At 39.6% G+C, this 26,397-nt stretch overlaps 1 protein-coding gene across 1 annotated transcript in view; it reads left to right on the forward strand.

Moving 5' to 3' along the window:
- LOC106089588 (metabotropic glutamate receptor 2) overlaps positions 1-26,397 on the forward strand; it is a 492,052-nt gene that overhangs the window by 338,999 nt on the left and 126,656 nt on the right. Inside the window, exon 2 of the mRNA XM_059369726.1 lies at positions 24,177-24,319. Within this exon, the coding sequence (XP_059225709.1) occupies positions 24,177-24,319 (143 nt within the window). The remainder of the gene's footprint in view (positions 1-24,176; positions 24,320-26,397) is intronic.

Here is a 26,397-nt window from a genome sequence, read left to right on the forward strand (position 1 = left end):
GTCCTTATCGGTCCACTTTTGATTTTGGGTGGTGTTTTTGGAGTAACGATGGAGGGTCGGCTCTCCGCCGTTATCAGTAAATTATAAAGCCTATTCCAAGTTCCTGACCATATTCGTAATCTACTCCCGAATATCTTTCATTTGAGTCCCAAATTGTCATGATCGTCAAATAAAAATTGTTTAAGGGGTTTTGGGGCTAGGGCATCCCCCCAGGTACTTGAACCAAATTTTATTCTACTCTTGAATATCATATTGTCCCGATTGGTCCACTTATATTTTTGGGTAGTACTTTTGTGGTAAGGGAGAGGGTCCGCCTCCCTTCCGATTTAAAAAAAATTATATAGCCTATGTTTCCTTCCAGACCAACCTACACAATCTGTGAAAATTTCAAGGTAATCAGATCAGCTGTTTTGAGTCTATACGGAACAAACAAACAAACCGACAAACAAACAGACATAGAAACAAACAAACATACAAACAAGCAAACAAATCAGTAATATTTAATTAACCCCTGCATACTTTTAGGGAACAATAATTAACCACTGCATACTTTAAGGGCACAATAATTAACCCCTGCATACTTTTAGGGCACAATAATTAACCTCTGCATACTTTTAGGGCACAAAAATAGTCTCCAATGTAAAGCATACCTGAAGGAGCAAAACAATTCAAAATTTAAGAAACTATTATATCTTTTTCTTGTGTTTTTATCTGTAGAACTTTTTTTGACATAATACAACAAACTATTAAGTGATAATGGCCAAGAAAAGAAAATATAAAAATTTCTTTAATAAAAGACACTGAAAGACTATCCAGGTGGAAAAAAGGAAAAATTCCGAACAAAACTTATGAAAATAGAAATCAATGCAAACTTTACATTCACAAACTTAATAAATCGAGGCTTTCGAATGAATAAATACAAAATAAAGAAATAAAAAACCATGTGAGTTCAAAAGGAAGCCGTTTATATCAAAGCAAAAAAGAAAGAAAAAAAAACGAGCAACAATATGTACATATCTCCAAATATATCCATGGCATCGAAACATATCCCTAACAAAGCAGTAAAGGAAAGCTGAAGCAAATCTCACATAGAATAAAAGAAAACATATCCCACCCCCAACCTAGGTATTACAATCAAGAACACCTCAGTTTTCGACATATCCCAGAAATTGGAGTAACAAAGCAACAAAGGCCAATAAGGCATATCACAAACAACAAAATACTCGATCTCAAAGGCCTATATAAATTCGGTGGCATTCTTTATGCCAGCTATCCTGCAATTTGAATATTGGCCTCTTTTTCAGCTACCCCAACCTTGTGCTATCAACTCAATTTGTGAGCCCTAAGCTACGAAAGACCAACACCAATACAATGAAATATTCCAAGCGTATGAATATGAAAATGTTTACTATTTTATTAGCTATAATATTTTTAAGAAAAATCAATGGCCAAGGGCAAGCAGGTGAGCAGCATCCACAGCAGCAGCAGCAGCAACAACAGCAGCCCTATGCTGGCAACAGTAGCAGTGAAAATGTTTCCAACCTGGATCTGGAGGTAGTGGGCGACATTGATGATGCCACCCGCACCGAAGCCAACAAATATGTTGATAATAATTTTGTTTCACCCTACGCAAAAGGTGGAGGCGATGATATCACGCAGCATAATGCCTTTGAGGAGGCAAAAACGTGGGATTTTGATGTTGCCATTGTGAGCGATGACAACAGCCATCAGGTGCTCAATGGCGAAGTAAATGATGGCTCTGAGGTTGAAGCTAGACACGGGCATGTCATAGAAGGTGGAGTTGCTGATGCTGACATGCACATTGATGGCATTACACCTGGGGCTCAAATATACCACAATAACAAGCATTTACAAAGTTTTGTAAAGAGCCACGCCACGCAGCACTTACAGCAGCAGCATAATAGAGAGGCTCAGCAACATTATCATCAGCATAGGCATCGTCATCACCGGCGTCATCATGAGCCAAATCATGTTAATCATCATCAGCATCAACGTTATCATCAATGTGCCAGCCATCAACATCAACATCATGAGAACCATGAACACCACGCTCCAGATCGATTGCAAAGAACACAACATCATCACCCACCTACGAATTCTCAGCAGCAGGATTATAACAACAATTATCCTTTTGAAAAACACAAAAATCATCTCAAGCCATTAGGCAAAAATACTGAGGGGGACAAGGGCACAAGAAAACACCATACTCCTTTCAAGGGTGAGCAAGCGAAAAGGCTGGCATTTGACTATGACTATCTTAATTATCAGAACGATGACAGCTTTGCCACAACAAAACCAGATGACGAAATTCCTTCACCAGTGGAATTTTTAAGCCCGGACTCTTTGTATGGTTTACCCTTAACTACGGAATATCCGCATCTTTTTAATACTCCCAATGACTTCTTTTTTGATAATGGCATATCCTATCCATCCTTTATGCTGGAACCGGAACACCAGCAAGCAACACATCCCTTGCCCCATCACCATCATGCACAGGATTATGTTGCAGCATCACCACGTTCCGGTAGACATCGTGGTCGTGTTGGTGGCAATCATCAACACCAACATCACCAGCATCATCACTCATCGCGCCTTCAAACCGATGAGCAGGCTGCCATAACCATAAAAAAATTTCGTTCTTTACCAGAGACCGAACAGAATTTTCAACTGCAGCCACGCTTATTGCATGGCCTAGTGTCACAGCAAAGCCATTGGCCCATCAAACGCGAGGCCATTGTTGAGGGGGATGTTATCCTCGGTGGTCTGATGATGGTCCATTCGCGTGAAGATAATCTCATGTGTGGCCCCATAATGCCACAGGGTGGTATACAGGCTCTGGAGGCTATGCTCTACACCATTGATCGCATCAATGAACAGGGCTTGTTGCCCAATATTACTTTGGGTGCTCACATATTGGATGATTGTGATAAAGATTCCTATGGTTTGGAAATGGCAGTGGATTTTATTAAAGGTAAGTGAAAAGTCTTATTTTCAAAAATAAAAAAAAAATTAACAAAATCTGAATAATAAAAAAATTAAAAATTCCATATAAAAACATGTAAGACTCCACGACGTCTCTGCCGAGTTTGGTCCAGTTCGGACCATATTTACCAGTTCGTACAGATCCATGGACACAATAATACAACTTATTGTGTCCATGATTCAAGGAAATCGGGTAACAAATGCGAAATCTGTATCTAAGGCCACTGTATCCAAATATAGACCGATCTCTATACCATGGTAGGCGGTTTTACGTACCGGATTTACCCGATGAAATCATTCATCGGCAAGAGCTGCCGCTTTGGAGTACAACACACTGCTACAACAACATTGACCGATCTAGGCCATATAGAGTATGCATGTCGAAGGGCCAAACACTGCTCACTGTGGAAATTTTCAGCGAAATCTTTTAATACATTCGCCTATTATGGGCCCTAGAACTTAATTCGGCAGATTGGCATCTTTATCCAAATAAAGCCCGATCTATATACACTCGTTACGAACTTCAATCTGCTCTGCCAAAACTATATCCCGCTGGCCTTTATCTCGGGGAGAATGCCATGAAATGTGATGCGCATAAAAGTCCCCTAGCACCAGACAATTATGGGCAAATATTAGCCCACTTACGTCGGAGTTGTAAGCTGGGCCATTAATTGGGACACAGCTTCCAACCGGCGGTATGTACACGTTGTATAGCTCTATCTCGTCAGTACCGAACCTGACTGCTATCCCCATGCACTCAATGCAGGAGTTACTAGCGCCAGGCGCATGCGAGATGGGTCTATATTGCACGGAATGGTGTATCACAAAGGCCAATCCCCCACCTACCTTCCTTGAGCGATCCTTTCGTAGCATATTGTATCCGTGACAATTGTGCAAGCTACAAGTATGGGTCAACTTTGTCCCCTGGATCGCTGCGACCAATATGTTCTTCCGACTCATAAAATCTACAATCTCATCGATCTTGCCACGGAGACCGTTGCAGTTTAGTTGCAAAAATGATACATTTCCCTGCGCTGGCCTGGCAATATTGGAGCTGGGATGCTGCGTTGTTGCGTATAATGCCGCATGGGAGAGGTCGGGGGAGTCACATAGCCCGAAGACGAGGACGCAGAAGGCAACGACGACGACGCTTGTGACCCACTGCTGTCTATGTTCACACAGCACCTTGCAACATATTAAGTATGCCTATACTAACGTATCGTCGTATCGTATACTGAGGTGTAATCGGTGCATGGAGTGGGTACATTTCCGATCTTGCTCTGGCCTTACATCACAAGGCCAGAGCAAGATCGGAAATGTACCCACTCCATGCACCGATTACACCTCACCGACACCGACCTATGATGGAGGCGGTTCTGGCAAACTGAACAGAACCAGGGTCCGGGGTTCTTTTCAATCACGGACCAGAAGCGTGCGGAGAAGGCACTCCGTGATGTGACGAACGAACAACTACACTGAGGCGGCATCTCTTGCCGATGAATGGCTCCATCGTGTCAATTTGGTGCATGCAACCGGCTGCCATGGCATTGTGGTGCGTGTTAGTGTTGCCATCAAAGTGTAAGGTCATACCCCTTGATTTTGTTACATCTGACCGAGGCCCGAATTATATTTGTCGGTGGGTGAATGGCGCCTAGGATCAGTAGTGGTTTTCTTGACCTCTCCAGGGTCGTACTGGCTACGTTACAGTTTCTTACCTGCACTCGGGTAGAAGATGAGTTTCAAGTTGCGGTATTTAGGTCCACTAACCTTGTTTGCTCGTAAACAGGTTGCCAGAACAAGGGCGACGATAGTTTAAAGTTTTACCCCTTGGCTTCATACCATCTGATTAGGGTCCGGTTTAAATAAATCTTTATCATATGGCAGGTACATTGGGGCTAGGATCAGCAAGGGTTGGCTTGAGCTGCGCTAGGCCAACCTATATCCGAAACGATTATGGTCCACATTAGATCTTATTTGGATGAAGCTGCCATCTAGTTGGATCTGCCATTGTAGGGTCTTACGCTCATAAAAGGGTAATTTATAACCGTTTTCTCTGATATTTGAACCTATAACTTGTATAAGGATCCTCGGTACCTGAACAAATATGTCCAGATCGACCCAATATCGATATAGTAGAGTAAAATAGAAAAAAACATTTGTATATCCATTGTGGTGGTATCCAAAGTTCGCAACTGCCAAAGTTAATGCATCTTTATAACCTCCACCATAGGATGGGGGTAAGCTAATATCGTCATTCCCTTTGTAACTACTCGAAATATTCATCTGAGATCACATAAAGTATATATATTTTTGATCGTCGTGGCATTTTATGCCGATATAGCCATGTCCGTCCGTCTGTCAGTCCGTCCATCCGTCCGTCCGTCTGTCTGTCGAAAGCACGTTAACTTTCGAAGGAGTAAAGCTAGCCGCTTAAAATTTTGCTAAAATACTTTTTATTAGTTTAGGTCGGTTGGGATTGAAAATGGGCCATATCGGTCCTTGTTTTGATATAGCTGCCATATAAACCGATCTTGGGTCTTGACTTCTTGAGTCTCTAGAGGGCGCAGTTCTTATCAGATTGGAATGAAATTTTGCACAACGTGTTTTGTTGTGATTTCCAACGACTGTGTCAAGTATGGTTCAAATCGGTCCATAACCTGATATAGCTGCCATATAAACCGATCTTGGGTCTTGATTTCTAGAGAGCGCAATTGTTATCCGATTGAAATGAAATTATGCACGACATGTTTTATTATGACTTTCAAGAACTGTGCCAAGTATGGTTCAAATCGGATCATAACCTTATATAGCTGTCATATAAACCCATCTTGGGTCTTGACTTCTTGAGCCTCTAGAGGGCGCAATTCTTATCCGATTAGAGTGAAATTTTGTTTTGTTATAATATCCAACAACTGTGCCAAATAGCGTTCAAATCGGTTCATAACCTGATATAGCTGCCATATAAACCGATCTGGGATCTTGACTTCTTGAGCCTCTAGAGGTAGCAATTATTATCCGATTTGCCTGAAATTTTGTACGACGGATTCTCTCATGTCCATCAACATATGTGTTTATTATGGTCTGAATCGATGTATAGCCTGATACAGCTCCCATATAAATCGATCTCTCTATTTTACTTCTTGAGCCCCAAAAGGGCATAATTCTTATTCGAATTGGCTGACATGTCAGGACAAGGACTCGACAAATGCGATCCATGCTTGAGGGTATATATGATTCGTCCCGGCCGAACTTAACACGCTTTTACTTGTTACTTGTTATTTATTCTGATTAATAATCTATCTAAGTTTACTTTAACAATTTATTTCTTTTATTCATGCTTTGATTTCCCCAATTGAATTTTTCTTCATTTCCCCCCTTGAATTTTCCCCTAAAAGCAAATTTTGCTTTTGGCTACAGTTTTCTTTTTTCTTAAAGTGTCACAGTTGAAATATATGGACTGCAAAAGCATTGAGCATAAATCAGTGGTGCGCCACATTTTGCCACACTTGCAAAATCTAAAACCGCTGGCGGTTACACCCAAGAATTACTTGTGCTCTAGCAAATAATTGTGGCAGAGAGATTGGACATGTCCCTCGATGAATGGGGAAAATTGTATTAAAATTATGTGCATATAAAGTTTTGTAGTGTGTAGGGGCCACTCTGCACTGGGGATCGTTGGTGTATGCTGTGTGCCAAAGAGCATGTGTTTGAGCCACACCAATACCAGTGTACATACTAATTTTTAATTTATGGATATAGGACAGTATCTCCATTGTCATGTCCCTGTATATTTTTTTTTTCTTTCAACTAAAGAGCCTTGTTTAGCTGCTGATACTAAATGAAAAGCAAATTGTTTCCAACAACGACTTTTTTGCGCTTTGTCTTCGTCTTCAAGCACCATATGTTGTGGCTCAGAAGAAGCCTTCAAGAAAAGTGTAGGGAGCAGCATGCTGCCACTTGAGTCATCCCAGTTCAATTTATTTTCTATTTGCCATTAAACTGCTTTAGTTGTTTCAGCGCATCATCAGTGCCTTCCCAAGTCAATTGACTGCTACTACATCCTATTGTTCACTTATTGTGGCTTTTTTTGTTCGTTGCTTTGAAAACTGGTTTGCTGTGTAAGTGTGATAATAAGTTTATGATTGCTTAGGGATAGATGGATGGTAGGCAACCATCACACATCGTCGTTGTTGCGAACATTCTACTGTTATCCCTTTCCATATTTTGTGGCCAAAAGTGTGTGTTGCATTGAATGCTTACTTCATTACACTCTATGAGGGGGTTTGTTTCTCTCAATATGGTTGGCTTAAATAGGAAACTAATTTCATTTTGTTGTATGTATGTGTTTTCCGATATGAATGCATAGTGAATGTGCTCAACCATGTTTGAACAATTTCAGAGTTTCTTGTAAGAAAGTGCTAATAAATTAAATTATATGCCACATTGAAAATGCACATTGAGAGTAAGCAGAAAGTTCATGGTATAAAAAGTTTTGGTGGCTATGGTAGTGGTTTAGAAATATGTGTTTTTATAACGCTCAACATGGTATTGAATAGGAATTTATTCTTTTTCTTAGGAAGAAGAGACAATGTGGAAATAAAAGCATACCAAGTTCGGTGAATCCAACCAATAGCACAGATTTTTTCCAAAAAGTGGTTTTCGAGAAGGTGTAAGTCAAATCGGGAGGTTGGTTTATATGGGTGCTATAGCGGGATATAGATTGATTGTAACAAAAGTTACCATGGATGTTGGTAGTCATACAGAACACAATGTGAAAAATTTCAGGCAAATCAGACAAAAATTATGGCGTACAGGAGCTTCAGATTTCAAATCAGAAGGTAGACTTATATGAGAGCTATAGCAGGTAACCATAGTTGGAAGTATTGAAAAAACCTGTAAGGAAGTGCAAAATTCGGGCGGTGCCGATTGTATAATACCCTACATCTACCCTATAAGTACAATGTACGAACATATATATGGGAGCTATATCCAAATCTGAACCGATATGGCCCATTGCAATCCCCAACGACCTACATCAATATAAAGTATCTGTGCAAAACAACAAGGCAGCAGGAGCCGACGGGTTACCCGCTGAACTATTTAAGACCGGAGGCGACACGCTGATAAGGCGTATGCATCAGCTTATCTGTGCGATCCGGCTAGAAGAACGCATACCCGATGATTGGAACCTCAGCATACTATGTCCCGTACACAAGAAAGGAGACAAGACGGAATGTGCCAACTACAGAGGAATAAGTTTCCTCCTCATCTCATACAAGATACTTTCGAGCGTACAGTGTGAAAGATTAAAACCTAAAGTCAATGAGATAATTGAGCCCTATCAATGCGGCTTTAGACCAGGTAAATCCACCCTAGACCAGATATTCACACTGCGCCAAATCCTGGAAAAGACCCGAGAAGGACAAATCAACACCTACCATCTCTTTGTAGATCGCCTTCGATACTCCTTTACGTTCAAACGTATTTCAAGCCATGTCTGAGTTTGGTATCCTTGCAAAATTAATAAGACTCTGCAGGATGACACTTGCTCATACACGTTTCTCAGTAAGAAAAGGAAAGAATCTCTCCGAACCATTTAATACCAAACGAGGTTTCAGACAAGGAGACAGCCTATCGTGTGATCTCTTTAATATCCTGCTGGAGAAGATTATACGAGATGCAGATGTGAATAGATATGGCACAATAATCACAAGAGAGCACATGCTACTCGCCTATGCCGACGATATCGATATCATAGCTCGGTCACCGGAAGTAGTAACTCCAGCCTTTGAAAGAATCGAGAGAGAGTCAGTGAAAACGGGTCTGGCAGTAAATGGAGATAAGACGAAATGGATGGTTTCAACTCCCAAAAAGCCTTGCACAACCGAGCAGATAAAGAAAATTGAGAAAGTTGGGAACCACAACTTTGAGATAGTCAGTAACTTTATCTGCCTCGGCACCGCCTTAATCGAAACGAATGACACCAGTTTTGAGATAAAGCGAAGAATAATACTGGCAAACAGATGCTACTTTGGACTAAGTAAGCAGTTTAGAAACAAGGCCACCTCTCGACAGACGAAGATTATACTAAACAAGACACTGATACTAAACGTGCTGTTTTATGGTTCTGAAGCATGGGTACTTGTGAAAGCAGGTGAGGCAGTGCTTGGAGTATTTGAGAGAAAGATTCTTCGTAAAATATATGGACCGATTTCAAGTTTTGAGCCCATAAAAGGAGAATTTATCACCAGATTTCACTGAAATTTGGAACAAAAATCGATGCTAGGCTTTCTGACGTCCATTCCCTATATGGTTCAGATCGGTCTATATTTGGATATAGATGCCATATAGATTGATCTCCCGACCTAAGGTCTTGAGCCCATAAAAGGCGCATTCATTTTCCGATTACGCTAGAATTTCGGATAGTGGCCAATGTTAGGCTTTTATGGTTCTGATCTCCCGATATAGGGCGTTGGGCTCATAAAAGGCGCATTTATAACCCGATTTCCCTGAAATTTTGCATATGGATCTATGTTATGCTTTCTGACATCCATTTGCTACATGGTTCCGATCGGTCTATAGTTGGATATAGCTGCCATATGCACCGATCTCCCGATTTAAGTCTTTGGACCCATGGAAGTAGCGTTTATTACCCAATTTCGCTGAAATGTGACACAGTTAGCTGTGTTAGGCCCTACGACATCCGCATTCAATGTGGCCTCCATCGATTTATATTTGGATATAGCTGCCATAAAGAGCGATCCTCCGTTTTAAGTTCTTCGGCCCCTTAAAGACGCACTTATATTCCGATTTCGCTGAAATTTGCCATAATGATCTACATTAGGCTTTTCGTCATCCGTGCCCTACATGTTTCGATACGTCTGTCCATTATTCTGTTTTAGCAATTTAAACAGTGAATTGTATTTATAAAACCACTCGACGTTCGTGCCGGGTCTGTTCTAAATCGGCAATGGGTTCATTAATGATGCATTTTGTTACGGATTACGACGAAAGGTGGTTATCATATATACCCGAGGTGATGGGTATCGAAAGTTCGGCCAGGCCGAACTTAATTCCTTTTTATACCCTCCACCATAAGATGGGGGGTATACTAATTTCGTCATTCTGTTTGTAACTACTCGAAATATTCGTCTGAGACCCCATAAAGCATATACATTCTTGATCATCGCGACATTTTATGTCGATCTAGCCATGTCCGTCCGTCTGTCCGTCCGTCCGTCCGTCTGTCTGTCGAAAGCACGCTAACTTCCGAAGGAGTAAAGCTAGCCGCTCGAAATTTTGCACAAATACTTCTTATTAGTGTAGATCGGTTGGTATTGTAAATGGGCCATATCGGTCCATGTTTTGATATAGTTGCCATATAAACCGATCTAGGGTCTTGACTTCTTGAGCCTCTAGAGTGCGCAATTCTTATCCGATTGGAATGAAATTTTGCACGACGTGTTTTCTTATGATATCCAACAACTGTGCCAAGTATGGTTGAAATCGGTCCATAACCTGATATAGCTGCCATGTAAACCGATCTTGGGTCTTGACTTCTTGAGCCTCTAGCGTGCGCAATTCTTATCCGATCAGAATGAAATTTTGCACGACGTGTTTTGTTATAATATCCAACAATTGTGCCAAGTATGGTTCAAATCGGTCCATAACCTGATATAGCTGCCATATAAACCGATCTTAGGTCTTGACTTCTTGAGCCTCTAGAGTGCGCAATTCTTATCCGATTGAAATGTTATTTTGCACGACGTGTTTTGTTATTATATCCAATAACTGTGCCAAGTATGGTTCAAATCGGTTCATAACCTGATATAGCTGCCATATAAACCGATCTTGGGTCTTGACTTCTTGAGCCTCTAGAGGGCACAATCCTTATCCAATTCGAATGAGTTTTTGCACGAAGTATTTCGTCATGATATCCAACAACTGTGCCAAGTATGGTTGAAATCGGTCCATAACCTGATATAGCTGTCATATAAACAGATCTGGGGACTTGACTTCTTAAGCTTCTAGAGAGCGCAATTCCTATCCGATTTGGCTGAAATTTCTCAAGACGTTTTTTATTGTTTCTTTCAACAACTATGTCAAATAAAGTACAAGTCGGTTCATAACCTGATATAGCTGCCATACAAACCAATCTGGGATCTTGACTTCTTAAGCCTCTAGAGGTCGCAATTATTATCCGATTTGCCTGAAATTTAGAACGACGGTTTCTCTTATGACCATTAACATACGTTTTTATTATGGTCTGAATCGGTCTATAGCCTGATACAGCTCCCATATAAATCGATCTCTCTATTTTACTTCTTGAGCCCACAAAGAGCGCAATTCTTATTCGAATTGGCTGACATTTTACACAGGTCTCCAAAATATAATTTAATTGTGGTCCAAACAGGACCATATCTTGATATCGCTCTAATAGCAGAGCAAATCTTTTCTTATATCCTTCTTTTTTCCTAAGAAGAGATGCCGGGAAAAGAACTCGACAAATGCTATCCATGGTGGAGGGTATATAAGATTCGGCCCTGCCGAACTTAGCACGCTTTTACTTGTTACTTGTTTTACGGATTTTCTTCGGTTCTATCCCACTGTGCGTTGTCTGCTTAGTAGACGGATTTCAAATCCCTCGTCAGTCAGACTCTTTAATTACTATTTATGGTGATTACTAGTGGTTGTCGTGTCTTACTTGTCTAAGATAATGCTTTTAACGATTCCCAGCGGCATTGCGACTGAAACCATCCGAAGTTCGTCAGAAGAGATTACTATTCTGCCTAGTTGGTTTGCTTTTCATGTAGCTTAAATCTGGGTATTTAAGTGACTACTTATGTAGCCAGACACTCTTTCACAAGCCTTGATGTGACAAAACTCGGTTTCGAAATCAGGTGTTGCCATAGGGGATCGCCGGGTTAAAATATCTGTTTGAACTTTGATACAGTTAGTGCTGAGGTATTATCGCGATCGTGTACAAAATTTCAAGGCACTGGATGGTCCGGGCGCTTCTTGGCAGGTCTCTAAAATTGGTCACCTCGGCATTTCGAAAAATTGTTCGGCACTAGGTGATCTGGGTGCCTCTAGGCAGGTCCCTAAAATTGGTCACCTCGGCATTTCGAAAAATTGCTCGGGCAAGGCACTAGGTGGTCCGGCCGCCTCTTGGCAGGTCCCTAAAATTGGTCACCTCGGCATATCGAAAAATTGTTCGAGCTTCGAAATTTTCATTTTTAGTCCGATTTGCAAAATTCTTTTCTTGCTGGATAGTGCTCAAAAATCCCTGCCAAACAAAATCTCGACTACGGTTCAGACGGGGCTATAGTTAAATATAGCTGCCATAGAGACCGATCTTCAGCTTTAGGGTCTAGAGACCAAAAAGGCGCATTTATATTCAGATTTTGTTAATATTTGAAACAGTGAGTTGCACAAGGGGCCTCAACATCCGATCCGAATGTGGTGCATATCGGACCATAGTTACATATAGCTGCCCTCTAGACTGATATGCCGATTTAGGGTTTTAAGCCTATAACTGGTGCATTTATTACCTGATTCCCCTAAAACTTAGAACAGTAAGTTTTATTAGGTCCGTCAATATCCGAACCCAATATGGTTCAAATCGGAATTTATTTGAATATAGCTGTTACATAGACCGATCTGCAGATTTTGGGTCTTAGGCTTATAACAGGTGTATTTATTAGCCGACTTAGCTGAAATTTGGAACAGTGAGTTGTATTAAGGCTCCCAAAATCTGCCCCGAAAATTGTCCAGTCCGGGCTATATTTAGATATAGCTGTCATAGAGACCAATTTTTAGTTTTAGGGCCTTAAGACCATAAAGGCGCATTTATTCTCCGATTTTGCTGAAATTTGAAACAGTGAACTGCTTTAAGACTCCCGACATCCAATCCAAATATGGTCCAGATCGGATCTTGTTTAGATACAGCTGTCATATAGATCGATCATCCGAATAAGGGCTTAATGACATGAACGGCGCACTTATACATAGTGGTGGGTATCAAAATTTCGGCATTGCCAAACTTAATGCGTTTTTACTAATTTTTATACCCCCCACCATAAGATGGGTGTAGGCTAATTTCGTGGTCCTATTTGTAACACCTCGCAATATGCGTCTGAGACAACATAAAGTATATATATTCTTGATAGTCATGTAATTTTAAGTCGATCTAGCCATGTCCGTCCGTCCGTCTGTCCGTCTGTCGGTCTGTCCGTCCGTCCGTCCGTATGTCTGCCGAAAGCACGCTAACTTTCGAAGGAGCAAGGTCGATCTTGGGTCTTGAATTCTTGAGCCTCTAGAAGGCGCAATTCTCATCCGATTTGACTGAAATTTTGCACGTGGTGTATCACTTCAACAATTGTGTTAAGTTTGATTCAAATCGGTTCATAATCTGGTATAGCTGTCATATAAACCGATATTGGATCTTGACTTTTTGACTTCTTGAGCCTCTAGAGGACGCAATTCTCGTCCCATTTGACTGACATTTTGCACGTGGAGTTTTAGTATGACTTTCAACAACTGCACTAAGCACGATTCAAATCGGTACATAACCTGATATAGCTGCCATATAAACCGATCTTGGGTCTTGACTTCTTTTAGCTCTAGAGGGTGCAATTCTCGTCCGATTGGACTGAAATCTAGTACGTAGTGTTTTTGTATCACTTCCAACTAACGTATTAAGTATGATTCAAATCGGTTACAACCTGATATAGCTGCCATATCAACCGATCTTGGATCTTTACTTCTTGAGCCAATAGTGCGCGAAACTCTCATCCAATTTGGCTGTAATTTTGCGTGAGATGTTCTGTTATGACTTTCAACAACTGTGCTAAGAATAGTTCGAATCGGTCCATAACCTGATATAGCTGCCATATAAACCGATCTGGGGTCTTGACTTCTTGAGCCTCCACAGGGAGCAATTCTCGTCCGATTGGACAGAAATTTTGCACGTAGTGTTTTTGTATCACTTTCAAGAACTGTATTAAGTATGATTCAAATCGGTACATAACCTAATATAGCTGTCATATAAACCGATCTGGGATTTTGACTTCTTGAGCCTTTAGAGGGCGCAATTGTCATCCGATTTGACAGAAATTTTGTACAACAGCTCCTCTCATGGCCTTTAACATACGTGTCTAATATGGTCTGAATCGATCAATAGCTTGATACAGCTCCCCTATAAACCTATCTCCCGATGTTACTTCTTGAGCCCCTACAAGGCGCAAATATTACACAATGACTTCTACAATGTTCAGCATTCATTTATGATCCGAGTCGGACTATATCTTAATATTGCGGATTTTTTAAAAGAAAGTAAATGCATTTTTAATAAAACTAAGAATGAACTTTAATCAAATATAGTTTTTTTTTTTCACTTATTTTCTAAAGCAAGCTAAAAGTAACAGCTGATAACTGACAGAAGAAGGAATGCAATTACGGAGTGACAAGCTGTGAAAAAATTTGTCAACGCCGACTATATGAAAAATCCGCAATTACTTTTTGAGCAACCCAATAGCTTCAATAGTATATCAGTTCTTATTTAATATTCTTTGTTTGCCTAAAACGAGATACCGCGCATAGAACTCGACAAATGCAATTCATGGTGGAGGGTATATAAGATTCGCCCCGGCCGAACTGAGCACACTCTTACTTGTTTGTTCTTCTCTTGTTAAAAGGACATATTGTAGATGCTTTTTAAGTGAAACTTGAACAAGATGAGTCAACGGGTGCTATATGTACTTCAAAATAGGCTCACTATTCACACGGCATATTTTCACCAGATTTTTTTCGATTTTATCCCACTGTGCAACTCCTTTTAGTGTTTACTATGAAAAGTCCAGGCCAATCTTGGTTCCTTCCTGAATATTACTTCAGGAATACTAATCTGGAGCCCTTTTTTGAGGCAAAATCTTATATGATCCAAACACCCATTGGGGGAAGGCAGCAATCCCAGCTTCTGGTATAGGTCGCATTGGTTGTCTGATAGTCATAAAATTTGGGATGTGTCCTTTTGAATCACATAAAAATGGGTTTCGTTCCCTGACTTGTTATCATAAATAGGATAAGTGAAACTTGAACAAGATATGATAACTTAAACGGGCACTAAATGCACTTCAAAATAGGCTCACTATTCACACGGCATATTTTCACCAGATTTTTTTCGATTTTATCCCACTGTGCAACTCCTTTTAGTGACTTTTACTATGAAAAGTCCAGGCCAATCTTGGTTCCTTACTGAATATTACTTCAGGAATACTAATCTGGAGCCCTTTTTTGGGGCAAAAGCTTATGTGGTCCAAACACCCATTGGGGGAAGGCAGCAATCCCAGCTTCTGGTATAGGTCGCATTGGTTGTCCGATTGTCATAAAATTTGGGAGGTGTCCTTTTGAATCACATAAAAATGAGTTTCGTTCCCTGACTTTTTATAGTATATGGGATTAATAACACAACTCTCTAATTGACGGTGCAAATACAATGTAAAAATCTCTCTTCAACAGTTTTTTTAAACAAAGAGCCAACCATAATATTTTTATTGACACGAATTACTCCCCTCCTACCTATTAAAAGTCATTTGCTCCAAAAAATAAAATAAAATATTTAAAAATACATTATAACATGTTTATATGATATACACACAACACTTTGTTATATCTTCTTAAGTATATAAATGAAATTGGACATATTTTTTTAAGCCTCTACTTTAGACGATGCTTCCGGCATCGGCTAATCTTTTTACTCCATTATCTATGAGACATTAACTTTACAAGAACCATTATTGGTTATGTCAGCATAGACAGGCACATGTATTCACAAATATACCCATACATATGGTTCATACGTATGTATCGTATATGTATGTTTGTGTTTATTATACTCTTGACAAAACAACCGAAAAGTTATAATCCAAAATCCTATTATTATTATTGTTATTGGCATTATTATAAAATATTGAGATTCAATACATACCAATGTATCTACACTGTCTCAACCATTCAACCCACCCACACATATGCTTGTACTAGAACATAAGGCTTTCGTGTTGGTGAATGTTCAGACATAAAATTCTTGACAATATTTCATTAACTCATACCCAAGGGAATTTTGATATTTGCCCATTCCAAAAGTATGAGAAACAGAATTTGGCCTTACCGCTCTGTTTGTCAATCTTTCTCTCTCTCTCTCCCTCTCTCCTCTTCCTACTGTAGTCGATGACAACAACGCTCATAACTATTTCAATTTTATGCCTGTTTTAATGCAGTTTTCCTGTTTCGAGGTGCCTGCCTCCTTATGCTGTGAGTGTGTACGAATTTGTAAACGTATTGGTGATTCTTGTATAGTGGAAAATTCCATTGCCCTGTCTGTCTTCTGTGTGTTGTTATGGAAGTTCAACTAATAGATACTCCACCCCTTTGGCAAAGCCATTGTTGTGTGCGCCTAGCAGCAGATACAATTTTCCAAATCACTGAATTAAATTGATGCCATATAAACCAAAATCATTATTCCTGTTTGTTGTTGTAGGCCTAGAAACTGTTGCTTTTATTGTTGTCGTTGTTGTTGTTGTTATTATTATTACAGCTGCCGTAACTAGTGCTGCTACTCCACCATTCAACGTTAGCATTTCAGATGGGCTTTATGGATTTTATTTTTACAACAAAGTGAAAGTGAATATAAATTTTCATTTAAAGAACGTGCGGAGCAGGACTCCATATTTATATGTGAGTTTTTATACTCACCATCATTTTATTCTATTGTTATACCGTTTGTAGCACAAAGAAATCTTTGTGTACATATTTTTGACAGTGGAAAAATTAGGAGGTAACTTGTCGATAGGAAGGGAATTTGGTAACAAAGCTTCCTCTGAACAGACAAAAATTACATTATTCAAGATCCTGATACTAGACGTGCTCTTAAATAGTTCTAAAGCATGAATATAAGCGAAAGACCTACCAGTACTTGGAGTGTTTGAGAGAAAGATTCTTCTTGAAATGTATAGATGTATGACAATCTTGATTACACATATCAAAATACAAAGTTTACGTTGGCTAGGTTATGTTGTCAGAATAAATGAAGTAGCCTCAGCTTGGATTTACTCGCCTCTGAAGTAACAGCTAACTTAATTTTACTTTAATTGTCCATTACAGAAGATGTATGCATCTAGCCGAACGTAGAATAGATGGCCAAGCGCCTTGATCTTCTGTGCCTCTTCTCCAATTTCAGACACCCAGTTTCGAGATGTCGCTCTCCAATTGGTCACTTCATCGGAGTTTTCTTTTATGGTCGCCTTCAAAGACTTCTTTGCTGGAGTTTCTTCATCCATCCTGAAAACATGCCTTTGCAATCGTCCTCATATAGCTCGCATGATTCATACGACGCTTATATTCTCCATTAACTCAAACTGGTTCACTATATTACGAAGAATCTTTCTCTCAAACATTCCAAGTACTGTTCTCATGCTTCTTCTCGCAAGTTCTCATGCTTCGGAGCCATATAACGCAATTTTTGTCTGCCGAGGGGTTGCTTTGTACCTCATCTGCTTGCACAGCCCAAATTGCAACAAAAGTGATGTCGTTTGTTTGTTGTTTTTAGTTCCCAACTTTCTTCATTTTCTTTATCTGATTGGGTTTACAGGGCTTTGTGGGAGTTAATATCATCCACTTTGTTTTATCTCCATTTACTGCCAGACTCACTTTCGAAACTTTTAAAGGCTGCGTTTGCTTCTTCTGGTCACCGATCCACAATTTTGATGTCGTCGCCATAGGCAAGTAGCATATATTCTCTTGTGAGTAGAGTGACATGCCTATTCATACCTGCATCTCGTTTAATCTTCGTTTGGTATTAAACGGTTCGGAGAGATTCTTTCCTATTTTAACTGATTAGCGTGTATCAGCAAGCGTCATTCTGCAAAGTCGTATCAGTTTTGCAGGGATAACAAACTCAGACATGGCTTGAAATACCTTTGAAAGTATAGAGCTGTCAAAGGCAGCTTTACAGTCAACAAAGAGATTATAGGTGTTGATTTGTCTTTCTCGGGTCTTTTCCAGGATTTTGCGCACTAAAAATATCTGTTCTATGGTGGATTTACCAGGTCTAAAGCCACTCTTGTAGGGTCCAATTATCTCATTGACTTTACGTTATAGTCTTTCACACAGTACGCTGAATAGTAACGTGTATGCGTTGGGGAGGAGACTTATTCCTCTGTAGTTGGCACATGCCGTCTAATCCCCTTTCTTGTGTACAGGACGTAGTATGCAGAGGTTCCAATCATCGGGTATGCGTTTTTCTAGCCAAATTGTGCAGACGAGCTGACGCATATGCCTTATCATTGTGTCCCCTCCGGTCTAAAACAGTTCAGCCGGCAACCCATAGGCTTCTGCTGCCTTATTGTTTTCAGCCATGTTACTACTTCATGGACCTCGTTTTGACTTAATGGTAAACATTCTATAGCAATACCAGGAATAGGTTCTACCGTATACTCATGGCCACCAACGTCGGCCACTAGCAGTTGGGTAAAATGTTCTTTCCATGTCTTCAGCATGCTATCTGTTTCAGTTACCAGATTTCCTTCTTTGTCTCTGCAGGAGGATGGGACTGAACCATAGCCATCGGTTTGATGTTTAATTCCTTGGTAGAATTTTCGGACTTCATTCTGTCTCCTGAACATCTCGATTCGCTCACACCCATGTCTTTAAATTTCGTTCTTGTTCTTATGGAAGAGCCATTTCTCCTCTCTCCTTTTCTTCCGATACCCCTCCTTCATCTGGCGCGTTGCTACTGACCAGTAATGTTGCCCTGTATGCCCAATTCTTGGCTTCAGTAGATTTTTGGCACTCCTGGTCGTATCATAGATTCCTTGCGGAAGGCTTTCGGTACCCAAAAGGGGATGTGGCGACTCTTTCCAAGGAGTGGGCAAAGGTGGGCGCTGCTATACTATCAGGACAGGGAGTGCGTGATTCTTCAAGCAATTGGGTCAGTCGAGTGGAGTATGCCGTTTCCACCTGTTGTGTTTGCCGCTTCCTGACGTCCAGCTTCCATGCAGTGTCAGATAATGCGAACTTTTGCTGCATCAAGGTAATGATCCGAATCGATGTTCGCCCCTTGGATCGATCGTAAATCTAAAACGCTGGTTGAATGCCTTCCATGTTTCACAATATGACCTATTTGGTTTCTAGTGTTTTGATCTGGTGATAGCCATGGGTCCGTATTAATCCTTCGATGTTGGAATCTGATGCTGCTAACTGCCATGAGCTTTTCCGCGACGAAGTCTATTAGAATCAATACATTATCGGAACTTTCTTCGTGTAGGCTAAATTTTTCGACTGTAGGGCCAAAGATATTTTCCTTATGTATTTTCGCGTTAAAATCTCCCAGAACGATTTTAATATCATGGGCGGGACAGTGGTCATATTCTCTTTCTAGCCGCTCTTTGCAAATATCCTTGGTCTGTTCATCCTTGTCTTCCGTCGGGTCATGGTCGCAAATAAGGCTGATGTTGAAGAATTAAACATTTGTGCGGATTGTGGCTAGGTTTTCATCCGCTGGAGTAAACCTGGAGACTAGATGTTTCAGTCTCCGACTAACCAAAAATCTACAGCCAAATTCATGGCTCTTTTCATGGCAGCTACAATATAGGGCGTCATTGCTCAGTGTTATTGTTTAGCCCTTCCCGAGCCATCGCACTACCTGTATTACAGAGATGTCTGCCCATGACCTTCCCTCTCTACAAAGAGTGCGGATACTCCAGGTGAAGATACGCAAACCAAGGTCCTTAAAACGTTTCCGGGGGTCATCAACATAGGGGTCCGCCCGTCCGTCTGTCGAAATCACAATAGCGGCCGTTTGATATTTTGCACAGATAATTCTTATTGATGTGGGTCACTGGGGATTGGAAATGGGACATATGGGTTCACATTTAGAAACAGCTCCCATATAAACCGATCACTCGAATATTGAGCCCCTGGAAGCCGCAATTTTTGTCCGATTTGGCTGAAATGTTGCACGTTATGTTCCGTTAAGACTTCCAACAATTGTGGCAAGTACGGCTTAAATCGGTCAAGAACCTGATATAACTCCCATATAAACCGATCGCCCGATTTGAATTCTTGAGCCCCTGGAAGCCGCAATTTTTGTCCGATTTGGCTAAGATTTTGCAGATAGTGTTCTGCTAAGACTTTTAACAGCTGTGTCACGTACGGTTCAAATCGGTCTATAACCTGATATAGCTCCCATATAAACCGATCTCCCAATATGACTTCTTGAGTCCTTAAAAGCCACAATTTTTGTTCGATTAGGGTGAAAGATTGCATGCGATGTTCTGTTACGACTTCCAACAAATGTGCCAAATACGGCCAAAATCAGTCTATAAACTGCTATAGCGTCCATGTAAACCGGACTCTCGATCATCATTGTTCGGTTCCTCGAAGCTTTAATGTTTGCTGGTTTGACAGGAGTTTGGTATGTAGAATAAAATTAGGCCCTTCAACAAAATTGATTTTGTATACAATTTTAGCAGAATCCAGTGTGGTGGGTTCCCAAGATTCGGCCCAGCCGAACTTAGCACGCTTTTACTTGTTTTGTCCATAGACAGATAAAGTTCGAAGATGGGCTATATCGGACTATATCTTGGTATAGCCTCCATATAGACCGATCTGCCGATTTAAGGTCTTAGGCCCATTAAAGCCATATTCGATTTCTCTGAAATTTCGGACAGTGAGTTGTGTTAGGCCTATCGACATCCTCAGTAAATACGACCCAGATCGGTCCAGATATAGATATAGCTGGCATATAGACCGATCTCTCAATTTAAAGTCTTAGGCTCATAAAAGCCGCATTTATTGTCCGATTTCGCAGGAATTTGGGACAGTAGGTAACCCCGGCACGGAATAACTTTGAGCACCACACAGGGTTGAACATTAAGGTCCGACCTATATGGTGTTCATTGCTGTCACGGGAAGCTTAGGTGCGGATAGTGGAATGCTCCATTTGGAGTAGCTGCAGTTGAAGTCGCAGGCAATCAGCGGTATCGAGCGGGGAGTCTCAATGAGAGGCTGGGTGGCACCGTCTGTTGTATAAATACTGAGTACGTATGATACCCTATATGACAAGGCGAGTGCCTTTGATACCCGATATGACGGAACGAGCTTGCTCACCTACAGGAGTTTGACGAAGATCGCCACCTCCACATGAAAATGTGGGTACAACAACAACAACACAAAAACAGTAGGTAACATTAAGCACTTCGACATCCTGGTTTAATTTGGCTCAGATCGTTCCAGCTTTGGATATACCTGTCATCAAGCAATCAATCGATCATTCGAGTTATAGTTTTGGGCGCATAATAGACGCATTAATTGCCCAATTTCACAGAAATTTGGTACAGCTAGTTGTATTAGGCTTCTCGATATCCCTGTTCAATACGGCCCAGATCGGTCCTGATTTGGATAAAGTTGCCATATATGTCGATTTCTCGATTTAGGGTTTTAGGCTCATAAAAGATGAATTTATTAACCCTGAAATTATACACAATGGGTTACGTTAGGAGCCTCGCCATTCATACCGAGTATGGTTAAAATCGATCTATATTTCGATATAACATCACTCATTTTATGATCTTGGGCCCAAAACAGGCGTATTTACTGTCTGATTTTTGTTGTTCTATAAGGAATGGGTCCTCATTTGGATGTAGCTGCTATGTATACCGATCTCACGATTTAAAGTTTAAGGCCCATAAAAGGTGCATTTATTGGCCGATTTCGCGGAAATTTAGCTCAATGACTTCTGTTAAATCCTTTGACATTCGTACCGAGTATGGCCAAGATCGGGCTTTATTTGGATGTAGTTGCCATATATAAACCGATCTCTCGATTTAAGTTCTTGGGACAATAAAAGCACGTTTATTACTCGATTTCGCTGAAATTTGAAACAGTGGGGTGTGTTATGCTCTTTATCATTCAGGTCGATCCATATTTGGATATAGCCGCCATATGCAAATTGCAAATTTTGCCCATTAACATTCCACTAAGGAACAGGAGCAAACTTCTGACAATGAGTGCAGTCTGATTCAATGTGAGAAGTTTGCATTACACGGTGAATATGCATCATTTATGAACCCACGTCAAAATATAGTCCGATTTCCACCATATTCAGGCAGGCTATGTAAGGGTCTACGACAAATTATTGTACCAAATTCATCGGCTAAAAAATGCCCCTTTATTGGCTTGAGAACTTAAATCGGGAGATCGGTATATGTATACGGCGGCTATATGAGGCCACCGTAGCGCAGAGGTTTGCATGTCCGCCTGGGTTCGAATTCTGGCGAAACCATCAGCGGTGGTTTTTGTGAAGTACTATGCTATATAAAACTTCTATATATTAAATATAAAACGGCTATAAAAAGGAGGCCCCTTATCATTGAGCTTCAACTTGAATCGAACTGCACTCATTGATATGTGAGAAGTTTGCCCCTGTTCCTTGGTGGAATGTTCATGGGCAAAATTTGCAAATTTATATAGACACCTCTGAGCCACTGTATTTATTTTCTCACAGTCATATAGACTATATACCCATAAACTGTACTTGTTAAACGTGTTATTTATATACACTTGTGTATGTGTGTTTGTTAATGTCTTAGAAAATGAAAAGAAATGAATATCGTTGTTATGCCCTGGGACAATAGCAACATAGTATTAGGAATCTCTAAGAGAGGTAACCTAATGTAGGAGAAAGAGGTATCAATGCACAAATAACTCATTACTTGCGGTTATGTATCTGTCAGTTCTAAAAATGTTTTGTACTCACGCAATGTATCTGAAACGCGCTCAGATGGTAAGGGGGAGAGTTTCATAAAATATTTAATGGGAAAATGGCACATCGAAAATGGAGTGAAACAAATTTTGCAAGCATAGAGATGAGTTAGATTTTTTTATAAAGAAAAAGGGAATAATGAAGTAGGTTGATATGGCAATAGCAAAAGATCCAGCAAATCAATGTTCTTTTATTGTCTGTCGGTCTGACTTTTTCGATTTTGCATTGCCATGGAGTGGTTAAAATTTCTCTTTAAATTGTAGAGTGGTGAGATGTTTTACAAGCGCTCCCAAGAAAAATTCAAATTAGGCTACAATTCCATACCAAACACTGTCCTTAAAAATTGGTGGAATGGTTTGTTTAAAATTGTTTTTCTGTGTGAGAGAGAGGGAGAGAAAGTTGCTGTTTTTAAAAAATATAATATTTTATTTTTTTTTTAGTCTTTAATAGTTTTAGACTACTATTAAAAAGAAATGTTGATGACTTTGTTAAAAAAAAACACTCCCCTTCTAATATCCTGAAATTTTACTGCTAATATTTTTGCACACACTTTAGGATTATAGTTTGCAAATTTTCCAACAGAATAAATAAGCAAGCAGAAAGTAATTGTTTCATTAGCATAACAACCTTAATAAGTGACGATTACATCAGCAAAATGTGCAAAAATGGCCTCTGAGCACAAAAACAAAAAACATCATTGCACTCATCTATGGGTTGAAACAACGGAAGAGGAAGTCCCGGCACTATTATATATGCTGTTAATTAATATAAGCAGCAAAAGTCCGAGCGCTAATTAATAATAAATATACAGGGTGGCTGATGAATATTGCTACAATGATGAATATTGCTACATTTTTTTTTCGGTGTATGGAATACATTTTTCTTTTATTCATGTTAAATTAAATTATTAAATTAATTATTAAATTATTATTAATTAAATTAATTAATTAATTAATTAAATTAATTATTAAATTATTATTATTAAATAGAAAAAAAGTTATTACATTTTTTTTTGGTAGCGGCTTTCATCAGCCACCCTGTACATAAACATCATGATTGCCAAATGCTTAGGCATGCGAAAAATGAAAACACGAAAAAAAGTTAATTGGAAAATAATTGCAATGTGTTACAACCTTCAATGTTAAGCTAATTGCAAAAAAAAAACATATTTAACAGTATTTTCGTAAACAGGCTAATTATGTTCAACTAAACATGGAAATAAATTGAAAATAACTAAATATATCAAGTATAATTTGTAAAACTAAATTAAAAAATTTTGTTTAACAATATTTCTGCAATAATGTGGTGGATTTAAAAAATGTATTAAAATTGTTTCATTTGTTCTTTTCAGGCTCCATTAGCAATATTGACGATGCTGAGTATCATTGTAACAAAACTCAAGTGCGAAAAGTTATATCTGGTGTTGTTGGAGCTGCTTCGTCTGTAACATCCATACAGGTGGCTAATTTGTTAAGGCTCTTCCGTATACCACAGGTAAGTCGAGAACTATTAATCCATTATATAAATCACTTTTGAATATATAACGCAGACAGGTCCCCCTTCTGGCTTTCCTTAATGAATGAAAACTGAAATCGTAAATGGCCAAATTGATTCTTATCCAATTTATGGAAAATTCTGTTATGCAAAGAAAAAAAGTTTAAGATTTTCCCTTATTTGTAAGATTTTAACAAAGAAAACGAACAAAAGAACCAAAAATTAAAAATAAAGATAATATCATTAAATTTAATTTCCTATTTACTAACAGACCATGGTGACCATCCGCTCAAATTTCCATCGTTGGTTTATTCTTATCTAACGACACACATGACTATCCAATTATTATATATAAAAAAAAATAGGTAAAAGCGTGCTAAGTTCGCCCGGGCCGAATCTTATATACCCTCCACAATGGATCGCATTTTTCGAGTTCTTTTCCCGGCATCTCTTCTTAGGCAAAAAGGATATAAGAAAAGATTTGCTCTGCTATTAGATCGATATCAAGATATGGTCCAGTTTGGACCACAATTAAATTATATGTTTTAGACCTGTGTAAAATGTTAGCCAATTCGAATAAGAATTGCGCCCTTTGGGGGCTCAAGAAGTATTGGGTTGCCCAAAAAGTAATTGCGGATTTTTCATATAGTCGGCGTTGACTCATTTTTTTTAACAGCTTGTGACTCTGTAATTGCATTCTTTCTTCTGTCAGTTAGCAGCTGCTACTTTTAGCTTGCTTAAAAAAAAAAGTGTAAAAAAAGTATATTTGATTAAAGTTCATTCTAAGTTTTATTAAAAATGCATTTACTTTCTTTTAAAAAATCCGCAATTACTTTTTGGGCAACCCAATAAAATAGAGAGATCGATTTATATGGGAACCATATCGGGCTATAGACCGATTCCGATAATAAACACAATTCGATAATAAACACGTATATTGATGGTCATGAGAGGATCCGTCGTACAAAATTTCAGGCAAATTGGATAATAATTGCGACCTCTACAGGCTCAAGAAGTCAAGATCCCAGATCGGTTTATAGGGCAGCTATATCAAAACATACACCGATATGGCCCATTTACAATCCCAACTGACCTACACCAATAAGAAATATTTGTGCAAAATTTCAAGCGGCTAGCTTTACTCCTCCGAAAGTTAGCGTGCTATCGACAGACAGACGGACGGACGGACGGACATGGCTGGATCGATATATAATGTCACGACGATCAAGAATATATATACTTTATGGGGTCTCAGACGAATATTTCGAATTGTTACAAACAGAATGACGAAATTAGTATACCCCTATCCTATGGTGGAGGGTATAACAAGTAATAAGGCATTAAGTTCGGCCGGGCCGAACTTTGGATACCCACCACATCGAGTATATATGTAAATCCCACTTCGTCACAATCCGGTGAAAATAGGATAACTTAACCACCCAAATTCGGCACGGACATTGAGTGGTCTAATATTTACAATATGTCGCTATTCAATTTTGAAGAACAAAATATTGGTCTCGTTGGCAGATATATCCAATTATAAACCGATCTGAACCATATTAAGGTCGGATATCGCGAAGCTCACAGAAACTCACTGTTTTAAATTTCAACGAAATCGGGTAATAAATAAAGCTTTTATGGTCTTCAGACTATCTATCGAGAGATCGGTCTATATGGTAGCTATATCTAAATATAGTCCGATCTGAACCATATTTAGGTCAGTTGTCGGGAAGCTTTAAACTACTCACTATCTCAAATTTCAGCGAAATCGGACGGGCATTAGACCCTTTATCGGAAAATCGGTCTATATATCAGAACTTCAAGAACTTACCCAGCGTGTATCAAAAAGACTTATCTGTGTCAAATTTCAGCCCAATATCTCAATTTTTGAAGGCTCTAGAGTGATTACAAAAGACGGACGAACAGACGGATAGACGGACAGACGGATAGACGGACAGACGGATAGACGGACAGACGGACAGACGGATAGACGGACAGACACACGGACATCGTTAAATCGTCTTTGAATTTTACGACGATCCTAAATATGGGTTGCCCAAAAAGTAATTGCGGATTTT

The sequence above is a fragment of the Stomoxys calcitrans genome, chromosome 5 (assembly GCF_963082655.1).
Source record: "Stomoxys calcitrans chromosome 5, idStoCalc2.1, whole genome shotgun sequence".
NCBI lineage: Eukaryota > Metazoa > Arthropoda > Insecta > Diptera > Muscidae > Stomoxys > Stomoxys calcitrans.